Below are 21170 nucleotides of genomic sequence, written 5' to 3' on the forward strand. Positions count from 1 at the left end.
CTGAATTGCCCACAGTCGTCAACATTAGTGAGGACCAAATTAAGATAGGTTGAAAAGTGGTGAAGAAATGGTCCTTTAGATGTCTTAATTATAAATCAAGTCTGATGTAGATCTATGTCAAGTCAAGTGAGCTTCAGTAAATTCACAACATCTTCATAAACGTCTATTTAAACTTTCACTAAAACGAATGTTGACATTTTGTGTATTGCTTGCTCAGCTACATGTGTTTGTATTTTGATCAGTCAGGAGGAGTCAGGACAACCCATGGCTGTATGACGTTCATGACACATTCTCCACCCACAGAGGTACGGTGGTGCATTCTGGGTCTATCCCAAGATGGCTGCGCCCTTGCCGAAGTGCTGAAGAAGTGCCTCTCCTCAGAAATTGTTGGAATTTTCAGTGATTCGGACTTTAAAACACAAAGCACGGAATCCGCTGCAACGACGCACCGCTGTGCACGAGGATCCCGCTGTGAACGGAGTAAAGGACGGCTCGAGTCGGTGGTGTGTTTTGAGTGGCTGTTGTGGCAGAGTGTCCGTGTGAAGATGGGCCTCGTCTCCAGCCCCTTCCCATAGCGAAGAGCCGTGGGGAGAGAAGCCGCAAATTCCCCTGCAAGCACATACCCGTGGAACTTGGACTTGACGGGTTTGACATTCTAAGCAGGTTGTGGGCGCTACCGTACAATTTCCTCACTCGAATTGTCTGCGCGACCGTGTCTGTCATAGTCCGGAGACGGCGAGGAACCCAAGCCCGGATTGAGGAAAACCATACAGCGCCAACCAGGTCTGCAGCCTTCCCTCTGCACGCTTCACTTCCACGAGCAGCGCCATTTCTGCACATCTAATCTTATCTCTGTCTGTGTGTGTGTACTGTGTGTGTGTGTGCGCGCGCCTATAACTACCGGTATATCTACTATATTGGAGTGTTTTCACAAGCTGCAGTGCTAACTGGAAATGTTTTCATTAGTAAAAGACAGTCGACAGGAAACTGAATAGGCAGCTTCCAGGCTGCAGACAGAACTGTAAAATTAGCCACCGGCCGGCAGCATCTCGCCACCGGCAGGACTGCTAGCTTAGCTAACAGGTTAGCTAATGTCAACGTTGGCTTATTTATCTGCTACCTGTACTGTACCTGTCATGTCTGGCCAGCTGTTCATGTAGTGCCCATAGCTCACAAAGGAGGCTGTCGCGGGCACGTAGACTGGTAGACCTAACGACACACATGGCCCAACACAACACATCAGTACCAGTAGTAGCAGTAGGTATACTCTTTTAGTGTCTACTCTGGAGCTGTGTTCACGTGGCCAGCCAGCTAGTACAGTAGGAGCATTGAACTCTGCTCTGCTGATTCTGCTCAGTGGAACATGATCAGTATGCTGGATGGCGTTTAGATGTGTGTAAAATAAAATAGCGGAAAAAACGAATACAGTGTGTAGTCAGACAGGTGAGTCTAGTTGGTTTGCAAAAAAAAGACTGCACTGCAAGTTTTCTGATTCACATTTTTGTCATTCATACTTGCTTGATGTCCTAGACAGAGTGTAACTGGCTGTGGCTGGCAATATACCCAGCTAATATGTCCAGCTCTTAACACCAGACCAGAGCAACATGGATAAATATCTACACACAATTAGATCATTACTTTAGTCTAAACTCTAAAAGATCAATCAAGCCAGGAAAAGTTAAATAAGCTCAGGAAATGCTAATAACACCGTCCTTACTGCCAGTCTGAGGCAGCATGTGGGTTAAAAAGTATACTGTCACATACTTAATGTTTATAACTGGGAGGAATAAGAACTCAAAATGTTTTGAAACTGCAGCTATTAATTGTTTATTAATTGTTTATATTGTTTATTGTTAATAGGGCAATGCCCATTGGGAATGCATGCCCCCCGGTTATGCAATACCCATGCACCATTGGCAAACAAAAGTAAGTTTTTGTCTGACAAATTCAGTGAACTAGCTCGACACGCCTGTGGCGGGTCTGTGTCGCAGTGTGATCCAAGTGCACACACACACACACACACACACACACACACACACACACACACAGAGAGAGAACATATGCAGAAGTACAGAGAGCTGAGTGATTTGTTTCTGCCTGATGCCATCATAATAAGACATTGAGGTTAACACACTCCATAGGCTGAGTCATGTGACCTGACTCATTCCAGTATGTTCTGCCCAAAAGAGAGAAATATTGCTGACTTGACTTTTTTTTCGGCTTTTTGCCTTTATTGATAGAATTTTACAGTATTACGGCAGGAAAGGGAGAGCGAGATGGGAGGAAGACATGCGGCAAAGGTCCTCGGGATCGGGACTCGAACACGCGACACGCTGTCAGGCTAGATGCCTGGACCATAGATATTTAAAAAGTGTGGGGGTGCCTGGAACATCCAGACATCCAACATCCAGAGATTATGGTGAAATATGTGACCATCTTGTGGACTTCACACAACTTGCATGGAAGTCTTTAAATATGTGGCCTAAATACCACTAGGTTGAACTCTGCTAATGAACAAACTGCAATGATTTATGTTCGGACACTGACATTATGTGATGTGAACACGATTGTGACATATTTCAGCAGGTCACCAATTTCACCATAACACCACCATGCTGGAGTGACCGAGTGTGAGTGAGCGAGTGGCAGAGATTTTGGGTATTGGAATTTGGCTCTAGTGACGTCAGTCATGCGACTCCTCCATGTCTCTGGCTGCCACTCAAGTGACTATTGGCCAATTACATTGTGTCTTTTCCGGGACTTCTGTTACGCACGTGGAAGCTTGGCAAGCTTCCGCGCATTCTTCCACTATGCTTTGCAAGAAATCTCAGGAGAATTTTGCCCCCTCTAGAGAACACACGCCACAGAGCCGGCAGACTACCTCCTATGTTTGTCTATGGGGGGGACTATGGGGGATTTTGCTGGAAAAAACAAATGGCAATTCAACCTTTAAGACATGTATGCCTGATTTAAGGATGTTATGCTTATGATTACACAAATAGTTCCTATGTAGTTAGGGAGAATGTATTGGGGAAATTTGAGCTTCTGCTAGGAGTAGAGAGCACAACGCAGGTAGGCTAATCATTATGCTAATTTATTAATCTGCATGCATGCTATGCCTAGTGAAAATGTCAGATGAGGTAAGAAATGGGCAACTACAACTTTTTTTTTTACACTACCCAGCAGTTTCTGGGTAGTGTAATGTTGCAGATGGCTGCATCCCAGAGAGTGTGTGTGTGTGTGTGTCTGTGCTTGCGCGACTGCACGTGCACAGTGCACGCTATGCCTCGTGAAAAGGTTGGGATTATATTAGCTGAAATGGACCCGAGGATAGCCTGTCGCTGTCGAGTAAACAAATTAATGAGCGCCAAAGGAAATACGGCGACGTTAAATAAAATGTAATGTGCTGTAATTCACAAATGACTGACTTTGCACACAAATGCACGGACACAGGCGCACACGCAAGTTGTGTGTGCGTGACGCAACACATCAAGGTAAAGGTGAGGAAATAAAGCGCAGAACAGCAACAAAAATAGTTGCTGGTGCCGCAGCAGTGGCTTGAGCGTGACGAATGTTGTTTTTTGTTTTTGTGTGGTCCCATCGCTGCTGTGTGACCACGGTGAGGCCTGAAGTATGTCCGTGATGTTATACAGCATACACTGCGTTTGATTTGAATAAAGAAGTCTGTTTGGTCACTGTGTTGCTGTGATCTGTCTCCACGCATGCGCTGGACGGACCGGGAATCTTGTAGATGTGAATGATGACGTAAATGACGTCTCATCACTTGCGAAAGTAACTAGCGAAAGTATTGAGTAACTGTACATGTGAACTGTACATGGTGGAAATACAGTAAGGGTGCAGAAAGCACCTATTATAATAGCCATAAACACAATTATACTGAGGAATATTTGTGGAATTATTTGGAGCATGCGTGCTCAAAGAGCTCCTCCGAACTCCATAGTGGCTTCTGTCAATTAGTAGGGATTTTGGATGGTGTTTATTTTCAAATCCTGCATGGATGGATGGACTACTGTACTGTATAACCAGTAACAACTCATCAGACTTAACTCATGATCTGTGTTGTGGCTTTCGCTTTGTAGGGCCCAAATGAAAATGGACTCGGACATGCTGCATTCACCGGCTGTAGGCCTTGCTGAGGAAGAGGAACCGGACATGAGTGACTGGAAGCTTCCACTGGCCTTCATGAAGAAACGTCACTCGGAGAAGATTGAGGGCTCCAAAGCCCTGGCACAGAGCTGGAGAATGAAAGACAGAGTAAGTGTTGTTAAAAATGTTCAACAGGTTAATCCATCAATGTTGCTCTGCTTTTCCTCATACATTATGATTCAGTTTTATTTTGATCTGTTAATGGCGCATTGTCTCCTTTGCTGTATTGTTGTTCTATACTGGTGTTGATCCAGGAAGATGTTTTTAATGCAAATGGGTAAAAAATAGATTGTCAGCTAAAATAAATCAGGGGTTGACACTAAGGTGACGTCTCAGGGGCACTTCTCATTGGGCAAGAACTTTCCCAAAGGTCATCCCCCACTTGCCCGAAAAGTGAATCGTCCATTGTAAAAGTTGAATTACTGTTCAATTTAACACATTTTGTTTTTTTACTTTCTTGGGCTGTGCAATAGAAAATGTCATACCTAAATTTTTATGCCAAATACCTATGAGTAGCTATGGGTATTATATATTTTCAAGTGTAGCAACAGTGAAAGCCGCACATTATAGGTAAACTGCTCTTATTTTACAGTCCGCAGTCGTGTTCTGTTGTTTATAGATGGTTGTGTCCCCTCTCACACTCCACCTGCCTGAAAGTTTTATTTACCAGCCAGGGGCAGGTGGGCAACCTTTAGTGTGTCAAGGCCTAAAATGCAAATCATATCCTGATTCTGAGGTGGCAGTTTGGGGCTAGAGGAATGTCTTGTCAAAGACAGAGACGTGGTTGCTGCAGATTATATGTTAATGTGGCTGTGTTTGCTACATTTGTTTATTTAGACAGCATTGCATTGCATATTAATGGACATTATATATGAATGCAGCATAAATACAATACATCGGATTTAGCAAAGATGCTAGTTTACATCCGCAGTACACACTCCCCACACACAACCTAAAAACAAAAGCAGACAGACAGTGGAATACGTTATATTAGGAAACAAAGCATAACAACATACAAAAACAATGTACAAAGGTATAATGTGCAATTGTGCATCTATATGGTTTAGCAGCTTTTTTATAGGGCACATGGTTGTCTCAGCATGCATCATTTGTGGAATAATAGTGTCTGTCTAGTAAAATATGGCTGTCCTTAATTTGGCATGTGTAAGACCCTGTTTTGAGTGTTTAATTATGTACTGTCCATGAAAACACATTTCCTGATCAGTGCGTAATGAGATGATGTTAGGCCCCCACGCAGGCTGGTCACCGCAGGACCACGACTGCACCCCCACCCCCCCGTGCACGTAGCTGTCGGTGAAATCAGCCCAAATTTGTGTTTTGGTTTATAAACAGCAGGGCACTGTACAGTAGTTGTGAACGTACCTGCTGCGCAGCTGCGATTGTGAACAGCCGCAGCTCAGTGCAGTCGGGGGAGCCCACGGGAGGGCCTCTTCTAACTTCCTTCACGTTATTAGCCTACACTCCACCAGAGCTGTGTGTTAGCAGCAGCCACCGGGGTATCTGTCAAACTTTGGTCAATCAACTGTCATTGCATTTTTTTTATTTTTTTTTATTAGATGCAATTGTGAACAATAGCCAAGTAAAATACATATCCATTGGCCAATCCAATGGTTCACTGCAGCTCAACAGTCAGTGTGAGGGGTGGTCAGGAGATATCTGTGAGCTCTGCGTTTAAAGGCTTGAAGGCCATTGTCTGTGATGGAGTCCACCACATGCTCTGGCAGGCTGTTCCACACCTGGACAGCAGTGTGGAGAAAAGTTCTGTCCAATGTCCGTGTTTTGGAGCCTGGGGGGTCGAGAGCATGTACTGGTGTGGCTGTGCATCGGCGGCTGTTTCGCCGTCTGGTGTAAGGTGGAGGGAGCATGTCCTGGAGGTCCTTAGGGCAGTGGGTGGTGTGCATTTTGTACAGGACTGTAGCGGCGGCAACGTGCCTTCTGTGGCTAAGGCTGTCGATGGAAAGTGTTGTACTGGCAGTGTCCTGGTCAACTCCAATTATTCTGAGGGCCTTCCTCTGAATATTGTCCAGCAGACCAAGATGTGTTGGTGGGGCACTCATCCACGTGAGTGAGGCGTACTCCATAACACTGCGGACCTGTAGCTTGTAGACCGTTGCTCGGCTCTCGGTGGTGAGTTTACTGGCCACTCTCCTCAGTGCTGCCAACTTCTGACCGGCCCGGATGGAGATTTTGGTCAGGTGTTCGTATGTATTTATAATTTCATTTTACTGACAGCACTGGTGGGCGGCCGGCCGTGGGCCCCAGATGCCTCGGGCCCCTACACAATTGCGTTGTCTGCATCACTGTAGTTACGTGCCTGTTCCTGTCTATAATGTATTTATGAATATCATATGCATAATGCGTGTATAAGTCATTATTACACTTGTTATAAATGCCCTCACCTTCTTCAATGTTTGTGTTAGGAAAATGTTTGTGTAAACCCTCAAAGCTGGACATAGGAGGGGCTAGCGCCCCTCAATAAAATTATAACTTGGGGTCCCAGAGATAGAAATGGCTTAAAATGGGGTTGAAACTTGAAATTAAAATGATGAGAATCACTCCTAGAGAGCTATTGGGGCAAATGAGTTCAAAACTAAATATTCAGAATCAATGTGTATAGCCTACCTATGCTATTGAGAAATGTATAACAAAAAACCTGATCCATGTGCATTATCCACATTTGAAATGAGTATAGGCTCAGTTATTCTCAATTATTTAGTTATTAGTTATTATTCTGGGGAGGTTATGTTCTCTGTTTTCAGTAATATCACTTATCACAGATTTTAACATTCCACACTAGAAAATCAGTAATAAAAAGTAAAGATAGAAAGTCCTTTACTCTGAATGTTCTGTCCTATTTTCTGACTTCCATCCATCCATTCCATCCATCTCGTTTAGAATATTAACTCCTCTAAAGAGAGATCAGACGTATTAGTGTGAGGTAGTAATGGAAGATTTCACCTCCCGGGAAATGGAAAGCGGGGGCTTTTCTTTTATTTCTTTTTATGTTTTTTTTGTGTGGCTTTCGCCTTTATTTTATATATTTTATGGAGGGACAGACAGTAGGCTGACAGGAAATGGGGAGAGAGATGGGGGAAGACATGCAGTAAATGCCGTCGGGATCGGGAGTCGAACCCGCGGCACACTGCCAGACTGGATTACCAGCCAAGGTGCCTGGACCACTGAGCCATGGCCCAGGCCAGCGGGGGCTTTCTGAGTAAAATCTGCCTCATGTGCTTGACACTAGTCTAGCGCCTTTATTCTGGAAAAAAAAGTGTTTAAAACATTTTCCAGTGCAATATATGTCAAGCATGCTTTGTAAAGGGAAAGGGTAGCCTACAATGGATAATAGTTGGCTATACGTCTTTTGCCCATGCCAACAAAAAAGAGGATTTTTAGATTGAAAGTGTATAATTTTTTCCAATATTGATTTTTGATCTGACTGCCCTGTCCTGCACAAAGCAGCTTGAAGTCAAATATATTTTGTCTCAAGAGAAGCGTTGAACACATCTCATCCTCACACAGAGGACATCACTCCTCACAGAGCCATGTTCTAGCAGTAAACTAATGGTTTCGCCTTGCCTGTATTATTATTATTACTCTCCATTTTGTGCCAATTAATCTAATTCTGCTTTAAGCTATATACGCTTGGCTGTGACAGGGGAATCTCAAAGCTTTACTGTTGGTACCGGGGTTCTTGGGTGTTCGCCTCCCATAAAGCCAGAGTTTGATCCACTGCAGTCCTGCCGACCTGATTATTTCCATGTCTCCCGGCCATGGAGAGCTATAGTTTCAATAACGCCAAATGCCACATAGTCATACATAACCTAGGCAGGCTCCGCACACCCTTTATAGATGTTCCATCAAATGAAAATTTAACACCCCTCTGCTGTTAAGAAATCTGCTAGAATTACACTGAGGTGCTTGGCGAACCATGATACTTCAGGGGAAAGTTGAACAAGAATGTGTCAAGTACAGAAAAGTACAAGTCTATTGATTTAGAGGTGATAGGGGCTGCCTGAAATCTTCCAATTCGTCATCACACACTCCTAATAGACACTTCTTACACAATTGACTGTGTTAAATGTATGATCTTCACACATGGCTGTGCTGAGAGTTTTCAGACATTGGTGCCCTTATGCACTTGAAAAAACACTTTATGTCTTCAAAGAGGAACAGAACCATAGAGAGATACCTCTTGACTGTAAATGGGTAGAATCTGACTTGAAAGGTTACCCTGGCTATGGTTGAGATTTAGCTGTCTAGGTCGCTACTTCTGGATGTGGAAAGCTTCAAATCTCTTCTTTGTCTGTTAACACTACAAAGATTAAACTTGAAGTCTCTTAAAGGACAGAATTCTCGTATATGACAAAGAAGGATAATGTCTTCCCTGACCACAGTGACATGAATTGTACAGCAGAAGAGCTGCAAAGAAAATAGTTTCCTTTTTGGTGAGTGTCATTCTGATTTGCAAACCTCTGTCGTCGTCCCCCCATTTCATACACTCACCGTTGAACAGTTAATGCTCCCCGGTGATTGAAGCTGATTGATAATAATGACAGAAGCGAGATTGTCTCTCTCGTGGTATATGAACAGTTAAGACTGTTGGGAGCTAGTGTCCAGTATCAGCACTATTGAGTGGGCTGTAAATGATGTGCTGCATGGTGCACCGTGGGAAATCACACACACACACACACACACACACACACACACACACACTCTCTCACTCTCTTATAAGGGAGAACAGAACGGCAAGGAGATGGTTGCTCAATTACGAGGCCCATTGGTCAAGATGGTGGTTTACACTCTGTGGTGATGTTTTCTGTTATTGAGTATATGCACACGTGCTTTGCAGCCAACTGTGACATCATACTGGCATCATGTCCAGGGGTTGTACTGTTAAAACATTAGAAGCCATCTTCCTTAATGTTTTAATTTTCATAGATGATAATAGCTTCTGTTGTCTGTTTATGATTCTGCCTAAAGAGATACTGTTGCTAAAAGCAGTGTGGCCGCTTACACTTAATTATATATTTTCTTTAATCTGAATTCCGAACATTGCTCGCCCACAATAACCTACCTGACCTTGCGGAGATCTGTGCCTTTTTTTTGTTTATTTTATACTATGTTGTACAATGGTGTTATTGTCAAGCAGCAACACCATCCTGTGGTCGAGTATAAATTAAGCTTAAGGCTGCACGATATATGAAGACCACAGCAAAAACATACAATGCAGTTTTTGTTTTGAATATTGTGGTTGGGATATTAATTGTGATCACATAATACGCACGCACGCATGACGCACGTGCATACGCACGCGCGCACACAGGTTACGGTCTCCCCTTATGGTCTCATTTTTCATTACTTACAAGAGGTGCTTTATTTGGTTAGACTCAAAACATGTGCACAGCTTGTATATTAGGCCAGGGACTCTGCATAGTATCAGAAATTCAGAATGTTATTTAGAGCATTATTATATAAATATCTCTCCTCAGAAAATATGACAGCCTCTTGAGACGCAGATATTGCCCCAGCCAAACTTCTGTATGTATATAATGTGGATGCTTATTTTTAAACATTTCTTTTGGAGTTGGCAGACTGCTGAATAGACCTGCATGTGTTCTCTGGTGGGGATAAAGATTGTCTTGTAGAGACTAATTTGAGACTACTGTTGTGCTCTTTTCTATAGAGCTTTAATTTGTATTTAGCCAGGTAATGCCACTGATATGTCTGGAGTCTGGAGAGTCATGGTATTTTTTTGTGCACCTTCATTCTCCCAATCCTTTCCTCTAACCCCATATGTTGCCGTTTTCATTATTGCAATTTATTGAAAGATTTCTGGCACAGGATAGGGTGACCACCTCCAAACAGGCCCATTGCAGGACAGGTGAACTTGTTTTGCGGGACACATGGGGGATTGTCTATACTAATAATTTATTTTGTGGATTATATTACAACAACTAGACTGTTTCTCAAATACTAATATAAAATAGCTCAAGGCTGTATTGCTGATTACTTAGGTTAGAACACACCGCAGTGGTGTCCGCTTAGAACTTAAACCAGGATGCTTCGACTTCTGCCTTCTCCCTGAAGCCGACCCTTGTTATATACTCTCCGACTATGCTTGTCACAATGACTAAGCCAGTTAGATCTATCCATATATGGTTCTACCACATCTATCTGATATCAGCACTAGGTCGGCTCGGGCCAAATATAGGGATTGTCATACTAGACATGTCATATGTCATATAGCCCAACGTCCTAGTCAGAGTCTTCGTTACAACTAATAATTGTTTAAGAAATCTCACTATAATAAAGCCCCTTTGTTTCAGAGGACATATAGACGCTAATAACAAATATAATATAAATTCCACTTTAATCATAGCATATTCTTGTCATCGACATCTGGACTGTACTAACCAACTGTAGTGTAGTTATTAATAACAACTTGAACAAAATGTCTATAAGCCAGGGAGGGTCGCTGTCACTCCTCAACATGTCTTCAAATTAGCCTTAAGTGAGCTTTAATAGTTATCTACATTCCAGACGGAGCTCCATCACAAGGTTGTGATATGCCATACGTTACGTGCACCCAAGCAACCTCCTTTCTGCCTAAAAGATAGTCAAAGCGAGTGAAGTTCTACTACTCTTGTTAGACGTGACCATGGCAATATAGGAAAAAGTCAAAATGCAAGGACGATTGCCGATCTGATGGTTTCTAAATTATGTGAGCAATATTATTATGGAAACGAGATGCGCACTGCATGATCCCTTTTTTCTTTTTTCCCCCAGCAGATAAAAGCACTCTACGCAGCGTTTTTTCTTCATAACAGGCGGACACTGAAGCCCGTAGGGCTAGATTACTAATATCACAGATGCCATTCTGTCACCATTGTTATAATTTTCAGCAAAGCTGAGTCACTGGTTTTATTTTCCCCAGTACATACTAACACTAGCATGTCTGAAGTAAAATCAGACAGAAGTAGCATGTGCAGGTTGGCAGAGGAAGTGTAGCGCCCAGGATTACATTAGATAATTGGCACTGGGTGAAAAAACTGGGTTGCAAAATCGTGGGATAAAAATTATAAATAAAAAAAGAAGTATACAGCTCTTTCCCTCGCAGTGGGTCTGCATATTTTGTTGACTTGCAAGAGTTTCCATAGATTTATAAGATGCAATAATTTCCAGAGACGGGGGGAGTTTGAATACATTTAAATGGAGAGATAGTTGTTAGGGCTTGATTTGTTTTTGCTGTAAAGTGAAAGCCCTTTTCCTGTTGTCAGGATTGTTATGTGTATCAGATGTCCAGTCAGCCAGCCATGAGTTTCCAGACAGCTGTTGGTACATGGACCTCACACTTCTGAGGGCTCAGCATATCAGCATTCAGCATGTCATCATGACTCTCCAGTGTCAGATTAACACACACAAACACGCTAGAGGCACTCTGCAGAATGATTTGATCGGATGGCCTGATACTGGCATTATTTTACTTTTATTTTATTTTTTTATCGATATAAGCAATTATGCAGCTGATATGTAGTAAAAACTAAATTGGAATCTTTCAAAGTCACTTCACATCACAGCGCTGTGAGCTGAAGTGCGTGCGTGCGTGCGTGCGTGCGTGCGTGCGTGTGTGCGTGCGTGCATGTCCTTGTTTAGGTAAGAACAGTGGCGTATCCAGGAATTACGTTTTGGGCAGGCAAGATCATGTGTTAATTGTCGTATTGTAGTATTTCTGTGCACTAAACACTCACACACCAACTTGACACTACACGAGCAGATCTAATATGTAGGCCATCACATCCAAGATGGCGTCGGTAGGCATAACAGCCTACCAGTGACATCAGCCCTTTTTTCCCTATTATATATATATACCAGTAAGACGCCTGAGGGCGAGGTGACCGCTTCTCCTGCACTGGCCATATGGAGTGTCTTGCGTGTATCGGGTGTGTTGATGAGGTCAGATCAACATATGGAATGTCAGAACAGGTCAGCTCCGTATATGGAGATCTAAGGGTGGCAGCGGGGGCAGTGTCTTGAGTGTACAGGGTTTGATGAGGGCCCAGGTAGGGCCGGGACTTCATTTTTGGGCCTATTGAGAACTCTAGTTTTCGCCGGCTGCCGGGCGTGGCTGCACAAATAACTTTGGGGCAGGCCCGTCTAGAGATGAAATGGACAGGTATCAGTCAAAAGGGAGACATCTAAGAGGAAGGATGGATGGGGAAGGATTAACATGTGGAATCCTTATTACATTATCCATATACTAATATTGAATGATGACATCTCCATATATGGGCTTAATTGCGACAGCAGGTTGCATTTACTATGATCCCTGATTTACTATCATCCCTGATGATGTCATAGTGATGAGACCTGGGCAGTGGGCACAATATATGGGGGCTTCCTTATGTATGGGGATTTTGAGTGACTGACGGACAAAATACGCACGATTCCATAGTTAACTGCGACCTTTGGTCGCAATTAAAAAACACTCTGTTAAAAGTTTATACAATTTTTATGTATTTGGTTGATTATAAGTTATCTCAAATATAATTAATCAAATCTAAGTTTTTCCAAATTGATTATGTTGCACTTTTTTGTTATTCAGCGTCTAGGACTCTGAGCCTGGGGCCCATAATCTTGCATTGGTTGGGCCATTTGCCCCTCCCTAAAGCAGTGCAATAAGTAAGTAATTAATTAATCAACACATTATCAATAGCCAAACCACTTGTAATGATGAGGAAACGAGTGTGCAGCTATTCTGTGGTACTTTACACTGTGTATCATTAGTTGAATTGAATCAATGTACACAGCCCATTAGCTAGAATAGATTTAAAGTCAAGGATGGATAAAACGATAATGGATTTGCATAGCGCATATAAATACGTGGAGTCTAGTGTTTCTTATACGATTCTTATAACACTCATTTGTCATGAAGTCATATTTCTCATCGTATGCCCTGGGCAGACGCTCTTCATTTTCACGCATTGGGGATTTGGAAGACTCTACAGAAGGCAGGTAGCTTTATCAAGTCCACTAATTGCTTATATATGGGTTTCAGCCTGCTGCTTTCATCTAAACAATCACTCCATCTTAGTTCAAATTTACCATTCCATGTTTTATTGTCATAGCAACCAAAGAAAGGTTAATGGTGAAGGCTTCAGATGGACTGAGGAGGACCGCTTGTTAGTATGAAAAATAGGTTATTGTAGTCGTTAGAAGAGATAGCTCTGTGTTGAGGGGAGTGGTATAAACTGCAAAGTTCTGACCAGTTAGGCTATAGGCTTTCCATACACATTTAAAAGGTCAGGATGAAACGGCCTCCCTGTGGTCAACAGTAATCAGGAGCTGTACAGTACTACATGGTCGACAGGTTCCCAAGTGTGAATGTGTTTGCTACTGGGCGAGTATGGAGCAGATTGGTGCTTTGTAAAAAGTATAATCAGACATCCTCCTTGGATAAACGGGAGACAAAAACAATTGTTTTGTCTCCTGTTTTTCAATGAATGGAAAACTCTTTTCAAAGAGGCTGGGGGTTTGAATCCACTGCGGTGCATCCGGCTTTGTCGAGTGTCTATATGAACACAGTTGGCCTGTGTTCGGAGGAGGGAACTGAAGCCTGGTGGGGAGGGTGATATTTGTCACTGCACGTACTCCTACAGGCTGGGCCGGCACCTGTCAGCAGGGAGTGTTGGGTGGGAGGAGTAGGGCGGAGGCTCCATGTCCAATGTTTCATGTGTTTATGAAACCCCTATGTTTAGGTGACAGTACTTCATTAGACCCCTTGGTGTGGTTGTTAACTTGTTATGTGCAATGATGTCTTCCCTTTGTATTTAGGGTTTCTTCCTGGTGGCTGAAACCTTGACAGTCAAACGTACCAATGAAAAATACAATGATATGACATCACACTATCATCCCCTCCCCTATCCCCTCTCCCTTTATCATCATACAACAACAGCTGTGCGGCTTCAGTTCAGGTGGATCACCACCAACCAGGCTAACCAGGCATACTTAATGAACTGGTGGTCATGTCCACATAAAAACATTTTAATACTGTACGCTTTTTTTATACCTCTTTGCATGACCGTGCCACTTGCTGAAAATAAGATTCACGCTAACGATGCGACCTGTCGCGATGAGACCCATTGTTACTGTAGCTTGATAAATTAAGTTTGACTGTCTTCCAGATTTGCAGCAAAGGTCTCCAATGGCTGACCTGTTGCCGCAAGCTTGCTATACTGTAGCACGCCTGAAGGAGATCAATGCTCCCCATTGTTTTAATAGCCTTCATTTATTGCAGGCCTAACAAATGGAATAATCAGGGGCCATTGATCCACAATATGGTGAGTCTGGTGAGAGGTGCTTGGGGCTGCATTGCAGTGTAAAGGACTCCCCTGGAGTACCATGCGTGGTTATTAATGAGAGCAGCACAGCCACCGATTACACACATGAGCTTACACTGGAAGTCAACGCATGCACGCAATGCACATGTATGTTCTGGTCTGTCTTTCACGTGCTCTCTGCATCTCTCTCTCTCAGCCAGAGAGCAGAGCATGCTTAAAGCCTGTGGTCATTCTCAGATCAGATGTTCCGTCATATCCCCCCCCCCCCCCCCCCCTCACTCACTCACTCACTCTCACTCTCCTTTCTTCTCACACACAGGAAGGATTTATGGGATTATCGGAAATCCATGAGGTCCAGCAGGCCTGTATTAAAATGTAATTTTGTTTAGGCTTTCCCCTCAGATTAATGATAACAATCAAATTAACAGTCCTGCTCCACCCACTTGATAAAGAGCCACTTGTTATAGAGGAACAGAGCCCTAGCCCAGTTTTTCCCTGCTCAGCTTATTGCTTGTCCAATTTCCTTTTGCCGCGTTTCCTCTTTGAGGGGAGCTAGCCCCTCCTATATACAGGTTTAATGTTTGTTTTTAGTTCAATGTTTGTTTTAAAAATGCCATTGACAATGAAGGGAAAATTTACGTCATCTTGTCCCTAACACAAACAACAAACAAACAAACACATCCCCTTAACAATAAGAGAATGTAATGTTTGTTTTGACACCGTTTGTTTTACATCACCTAATCATAGCATGATAGCATGAGGTGGCGACGGTGGCTCAGTAGTAGAGTTGCTGGATGGTAACCGCAAGGTTGCTAGTTCGAACCCGGGCCCCCCCAGAGTTAGTGTCGAAGTGTCCTTGAGCAAGACACTGAACCCCTAATTGCTCCTGATGTGCTGGTTGGTGCCTTGCATGGTTTCCGCCGCCCTCATTGTATGAATGTGTGTGTGAATGTAATGCACAACCTATGGCACTATATAAATGCACCATTTACCATTTATAAGAGCGGCCCTCACTTCACACGGGTGTGATTTTTAGATCTTATCACACTCCTGCTAGTTTGCCTTTGGTGTTTATTTGTAAGTTATTTACAAATATTCCGCTAGCCCCTCCTATATACAGGTTTAATGTTTTAAAAACGCCATTGACAATGAAAATGTACGTCATATTGTCTCTTCATTGTTAATGGCATTTAATGTTTGTGTTGGCACTGTTTGTTTTACATCACCATTACATCACCTAATCAACATGAGTTAGACTTTAATATATTGGCGCCCCTCACTTCACACGGGTGTGATTTTATTAACATTTAGGGCAACCAATGGAACGTGTGCATTGCAAGTAATATTATGTTAGTACGATGTTCATTAGTATAGTATATTTTCAATACACGTTTATAGTATGCCAACTATTACCCCCCCACAATTAATAATTATATAATATATTTATACAATAATAATTAAGTAGAGAGCTAACCCTGTTCAACTTAATATTAGTTTGCTAAGTTTAAAGGATTTAAAGGGATATTTCACTTTCAAAAAAACTTTTGTTCATTTCATCATCTACTCAGGCTTATGAGAACCCCCTGACAGTTTTTAAGTTGCTCGATTCAGTAATTTGATATACTATATACTGCGCCCTGGGTGCGTTTTCACATTTTTAATTCACTAATAAATTCATTATTAATTCATAATTTGTTAAATTGGAACCTCCATATTATTATGGTCAATGCCTGTGTGAAAAGTGGGAGCGATTGGTGCAGGCAGTGAGGAGCTACGGCAGTCACAGTGACAGACACACATTCAGACAGACATTGACTGAATTATGGTATGATGATATGATGTTCTTTTTAGTTGCTACGCCCCCTTCCTATACAAACCCATTATAACTTCAAACTCTATTATATTATTTACCATGATAGATTCAACAAAAACATCCGTTCGTTTTTCTGTAAATAAAAAACCACTGCCCCTTCACGTATTAGGACAATATCAGTCACCAGAAAAAAAACCCCAGATATTTTCGATGAATCTATCATCATGGTTAAAATGAAGTTACAATAGGCTGGTATAGGAAGGGGGCGGGGCAGCTAAAATGAATATCAGATATCTAGTAAATACTGAATCGAGCAACTTAAAAACTGTCTGGGGTGTTCACATAAGCCTCAGTAGAGTGCTATTTCGTATTGGTCAGTGCTTTTTTGAGTGGTGCAACCACTCCAAGGAACAGCAATGTCTGTCTTAACCTATGTGACCATGTGTTGTGCTATGCGACTATGTTACTATGAGTACCAGTAGGGGCAAAAGTGGCGCTGTTGTGCCAGAAACAGAGAGAGAGAGATAGTGCTGCACTGTTGCCTGGTAATGAGAGAGAGAGAGGGAGAGATATTGGGGCAGGGGGAGAGGGGATTTTTTTTTTAACATCCATGAGGTTAAAACTGGCTAACCTCTGCAATTATAGAATCAGACTTTGCCACCGTGGTGACTCCATTGAAATAAATGGTGGTTGTGTGTCTGGGAAAGTGAATGAATAGGGAATAAATGAGCTGACAAATTAAAAAAATGTGATGGGAATCGCATCTGGCCACTGTCACACCTAAATGCCATCCTGCAATGTAATGATGAGACGAAACTGAAAAACACGATCTCCCATTCATCTCTATTATTGTTATGTAAATGAGTATCAAACATAATATTAATTGCATTGTATTCGAAGCTGGCTGTAAACAAACAATTTCATTAAGGCTGATTATATTATGATGTTAATCATCTTGGCATCGAGTTCAAATCTGCTGTATGTTTATAAAGATTGTCGGAAGGATTAACTCCCGGAACGAAACTAGAAATTAGTATATCCACTAAACTCTCCTATTCAAATATTCTGTTGCAAATGGGTCTATGCTGTCCACTGTGCAAACATTGACTAAATTCACCTTGGATCATAATGTAGACTGGATTTTAAGGTAGCCAATTATATACCCAAATCTGCTTGCTTGCATTAGTTCATTATTAAAATGATATAAATCAACTTGCAAACAGTTCGATACTTGCTCAGCTGTTTCTGTCTAGCTGAAAATAGTCTGGAAGACAAAGGGGTGCCTTCATTGATATTCCCATTGTGTGAGATAGAAAAAACACAAAATGCTGTTTTACTACTTGTTCTTCAACAGATTTCCCTGACATTTCGCCAAACATGGGAGTAAAGGCTGTATTTTCTTTTGGACCGTGGCCTTAATATCGCCTAGAGGCCAGTTGTCAATTCAGTTGTGTTATTTTAAAGGGCAAACCCCAGCCTGCCTATCCTCACTGGGGTCAATGTGTTTGGCTTGTGTTCTAGCCATAACGTTTTTATTGTCTGGACAATAACAGAACAATACTGATAATCATTTTCATGGGTGGATAATTGAATCGCCAGATAGTTCGAATGAATGTAGAATTATGTACAGGATGTAATTTGCATACACAAATGTGAGGGGATTTAATTTAATTTACACTTTTGGACACCATTTCAAAACAAATCCTCTTTCCCCTGTTATGTCAGTGTGCCAGTGATCTTGGCACACGTGCCTGAGGTTGCCTACCCCTGTACAGGTTGCCTACCCCTGTACAGGTTGCCTACCTCTGTACTAGTGGGTAGGCAAATAATGTGGTTGAGCATGAGCTGTTGTAATCACTGTACTTAATTATTCCTGTGAGCTGAGACTCACGTCATCTTACAATAGATTTTCAGCCGTTGGCTTGTTGTCAGACTCGGCAGAGATTTGTGGTTGACCAACTTGACCTTACGGCTAATTGGAGCCAAGAGGCCACAAAGGTTCAAATCTTTCATCTTTCTAAAGGTTGAGGTTTTCTGTTAAGCATATTGTCTAGGTCTGTCCCACCATGGCTACTACTGACATCGCTCACAGGCTCTTAACTCTTAGCCTGCCGCCATTAATTAATCCCTCGATTGCGTATTGCCATGGTTTAATCACGCGTGACACTTACTTTGAAGAGCCAAATATCCGTATCGCATTTTACTATGAAACCATTCCGTGTGTGTTGACGAAGCTGGTGCTCGTTCTCTCGGTCGATGGTGGAAAAAGTGGACCGCGAGTATCACAGCGCCTGCTACAGGCCGTTGAAAACGCTTGTCTGGGACAAAGCGTCCTCTGCAATGTCGCTTCTGTGAGATAAAGCCGTCTGAAAACAGAGCCGGCAATGTTAGTGGATGCGCGCGCATTTTCAAAATGGCCGCGCCCATTGTGTCAGAAGCATAACAAAGCTAACGGACGGTAGATTTCGATACGATCGTATTAAAACATGCATTAATGAATACATCGCTGTTAAAACGGCTTTTCCGTTTGTGGCAGGCTACAAGATTCTACGTGTTAATATTCCTATGTTCCTGGCGGGTAAACGATTAAAACACTAGCATGAAGAAAAAAGGGACACAAGTAGCATGTGATTAAATTCATATTTAGAAAATGTTTAAAATGTCAAAAATGTCTGAGATGATAGAATGGTGATGGATGATGATAGTCATGGTAAATGGTAAATGGTGCATTTATATAGCGCCTTTATCCAAGGCGCTTTACAGAGATTGTGCATTACATTCACCCATTCACACACATTCATACACCGATGGCAGCGGAAACCATGCAAGGCACCAACTAGCACATCAGGAGCAATTTGGGGTTCAGTGTCTTGCTCAAGGACACTTCGACAGTAACTCTGGGGGAGCCCGGGTTCGAACTGGCAACCTCACGGTTACCATCCAGCCACTCTACCCCTCCACTCTACCCCTGAGCCACCGCCGCCCGTCATGGAAGGGGAACCTTCTGCAAGCTTCATGGGCAAAGATAATCAACTTCAAAATCTCAAAAACTGTCAAAATGACCTCAGACATGCTAGTGTTAATTAACAAGGAAGACAAACACTGATGAACCTGTGACTCTGCACATCCCCACCTGAGAACGTCCATCAACAATTACCTTTCCCTATCGATCCCTGCCATTGACTCAGTAGACAAGCAGTCAGAGAACACCAGTGATTCAACACTTTTAATGCTGCAGCCTGCAGCCCACATAACCCCAAGACGATTTTGTGATAAAACATAATGGCAGATACAACTATCCTGTCTGTCTGCATCTATTTTTCTCCTCAATGGGTTGGCCATTCAATCTGATCTTGCTCATGGGCATTGAGCATTGGCTGATTTGTCAATTGCCCCTAATTTAAGCTATTAGCATTTATTTATTATTATTTATTTATAATTATACAGTGTTATTAGCAGATTGTATAATGCATGATATATATGGGATGCATAGTGTTAATGGAATGGTAACATTGCAATGCATGGTAATAAAATACATGATTTTGTCATATTTGGTCATTTTCTGCTTTAAACGATTATAGCGACTATAATAATTGACCGTATAAGTATATACTGCTTCAGAATCAGTTTATGATTATTGTTATAATGCATTGTGAGCATTAATGTGTTCTTATAACTAAAAATATACAGCGTTATAAGCAGATTGTAATCCATTAAGTAATGTTCATAATGCATCATAGACATGGGTTAGTTAATAGACAATAGACATAGTTAATTTCTAGCCTCGGTACCCAGGCTTTCATTTTCGTCGGCGCAAAAATTGAAAGCCTGGGGGAATGCATTGGCCGCTCTGGTCTAGAAGTGGGAGTCAACCCTTCCGGGTGGGCGTCGCTCCAAATTATGTACTGGGTGGAGAGGAGGGGCCGGGGCTGACAGACAGATCGGTGAGATCCAATCAGGGCGTGCGCAAATCTCAGACCAGAAACCACCAGAACACGTTAGCTCAGGCCAGTTAATTTCAGATGTAATAAGCCCCTTGAGATGCAATAAGTAATGTTAGTAGCATGAACAGGTTGTTTCGAGGTGCGAGTACAAGAAAGTCCTGAAGCGACCAGGAGAGGTAACTGATCTGAGAGAAAGAGGAAGATTGTTCCAGTCAAATGGAGCTTTGTAGTGGAATGACCTGCGTCCTGATTCAGAAAATATTCTTTCGCGAACAGTAAAGTACGGATGTTGTGTGTGTCTGAGTGGACATTAGCCAGGGAGCCACAGGCCCAAAAGCTCAAGGAATAGAGATTAACCTGTGATGTCATGACATACTGTGTTTTTTCTATTCACTTGGTCATTAAGGGCCACAGAATGAGAAGTCTGCTCTGCTGGAAACATTGCAGAAAAACTTTGTCCATTTTTGTATTCCACACCATAGACCAGGGTTCCCCAGTAGGCCATTTGTGGCCCGTGAGGCGCCCCCTTGTGGCCCCTGGAAGATTTATTTTTTAGGGCTAATCAAAGTTACAGGTATGGTGTGTGCACTAGTATGAAGTGTGAGATTACCATAATGACAGTAATCCTTAATCATATTCAAGGACTTTGATACAGAGAGTGTACACATGGAACCAAATGGACCTGTTATGGTCCATTTGGTTCCATTTGTTAAGTTGACATTGATTTTGCGATATAAAAATAAATAAATAAAAGTTATTATAATAAATTGAGGTCCCAGATATAATGGCATTACATTGGGGTCAGTAGCCTATGCATGTCAAACTGGTCATCCTTCAAATTAAAATGATCAGAATCACTGCAAGAGCCCTGCCATATCTTTTCAA

The 21170-nt window shown here is 42.4% G+C and overlaps 1 protein-coding gene across 3 annotated transcripts in view; it reads left to right on the forward strand.

Moving 5' to 3' along the window:
• Positions 1-263: 263 nt before the first annotated feature.
• The window catches only part of rptor (regulatory associated protein of MTOR, complex 1), a 176272-nt gene continuing 155365 nt past the window's right edge, over positions 264-21170 (forward strand). For all 3 annotated transcript variants that reach the window (XM_079500161.1, XM_079500162.1, XM_079500163.1), the window contains exons 1-2: positions 264-783; positions 4101-4275. In XM_079500161.1, coding sequence (XP_079356287.1) covers positions 4108-4275 — 168 coding nt within the window. In that variant the 5' untranslated portion in view covers positions 264-783; positions 4101-4107. The remainder of the gene's footprint in view (positions 784-4100; positions 4276-21170) is intronic.

The sequence above is a fragment of the Electrona antarctica genome (genome assembly GCF_951216825.1).
Source record: "Electrona antarctica genome assembly, chromosome: 4".
NCBI classification, from domain to species: Eukaryota; Metazoa; Chordata; class Actinopteri; order Myctophiformes; family Myctophidae; genus Electrona; species Electrona antarctica.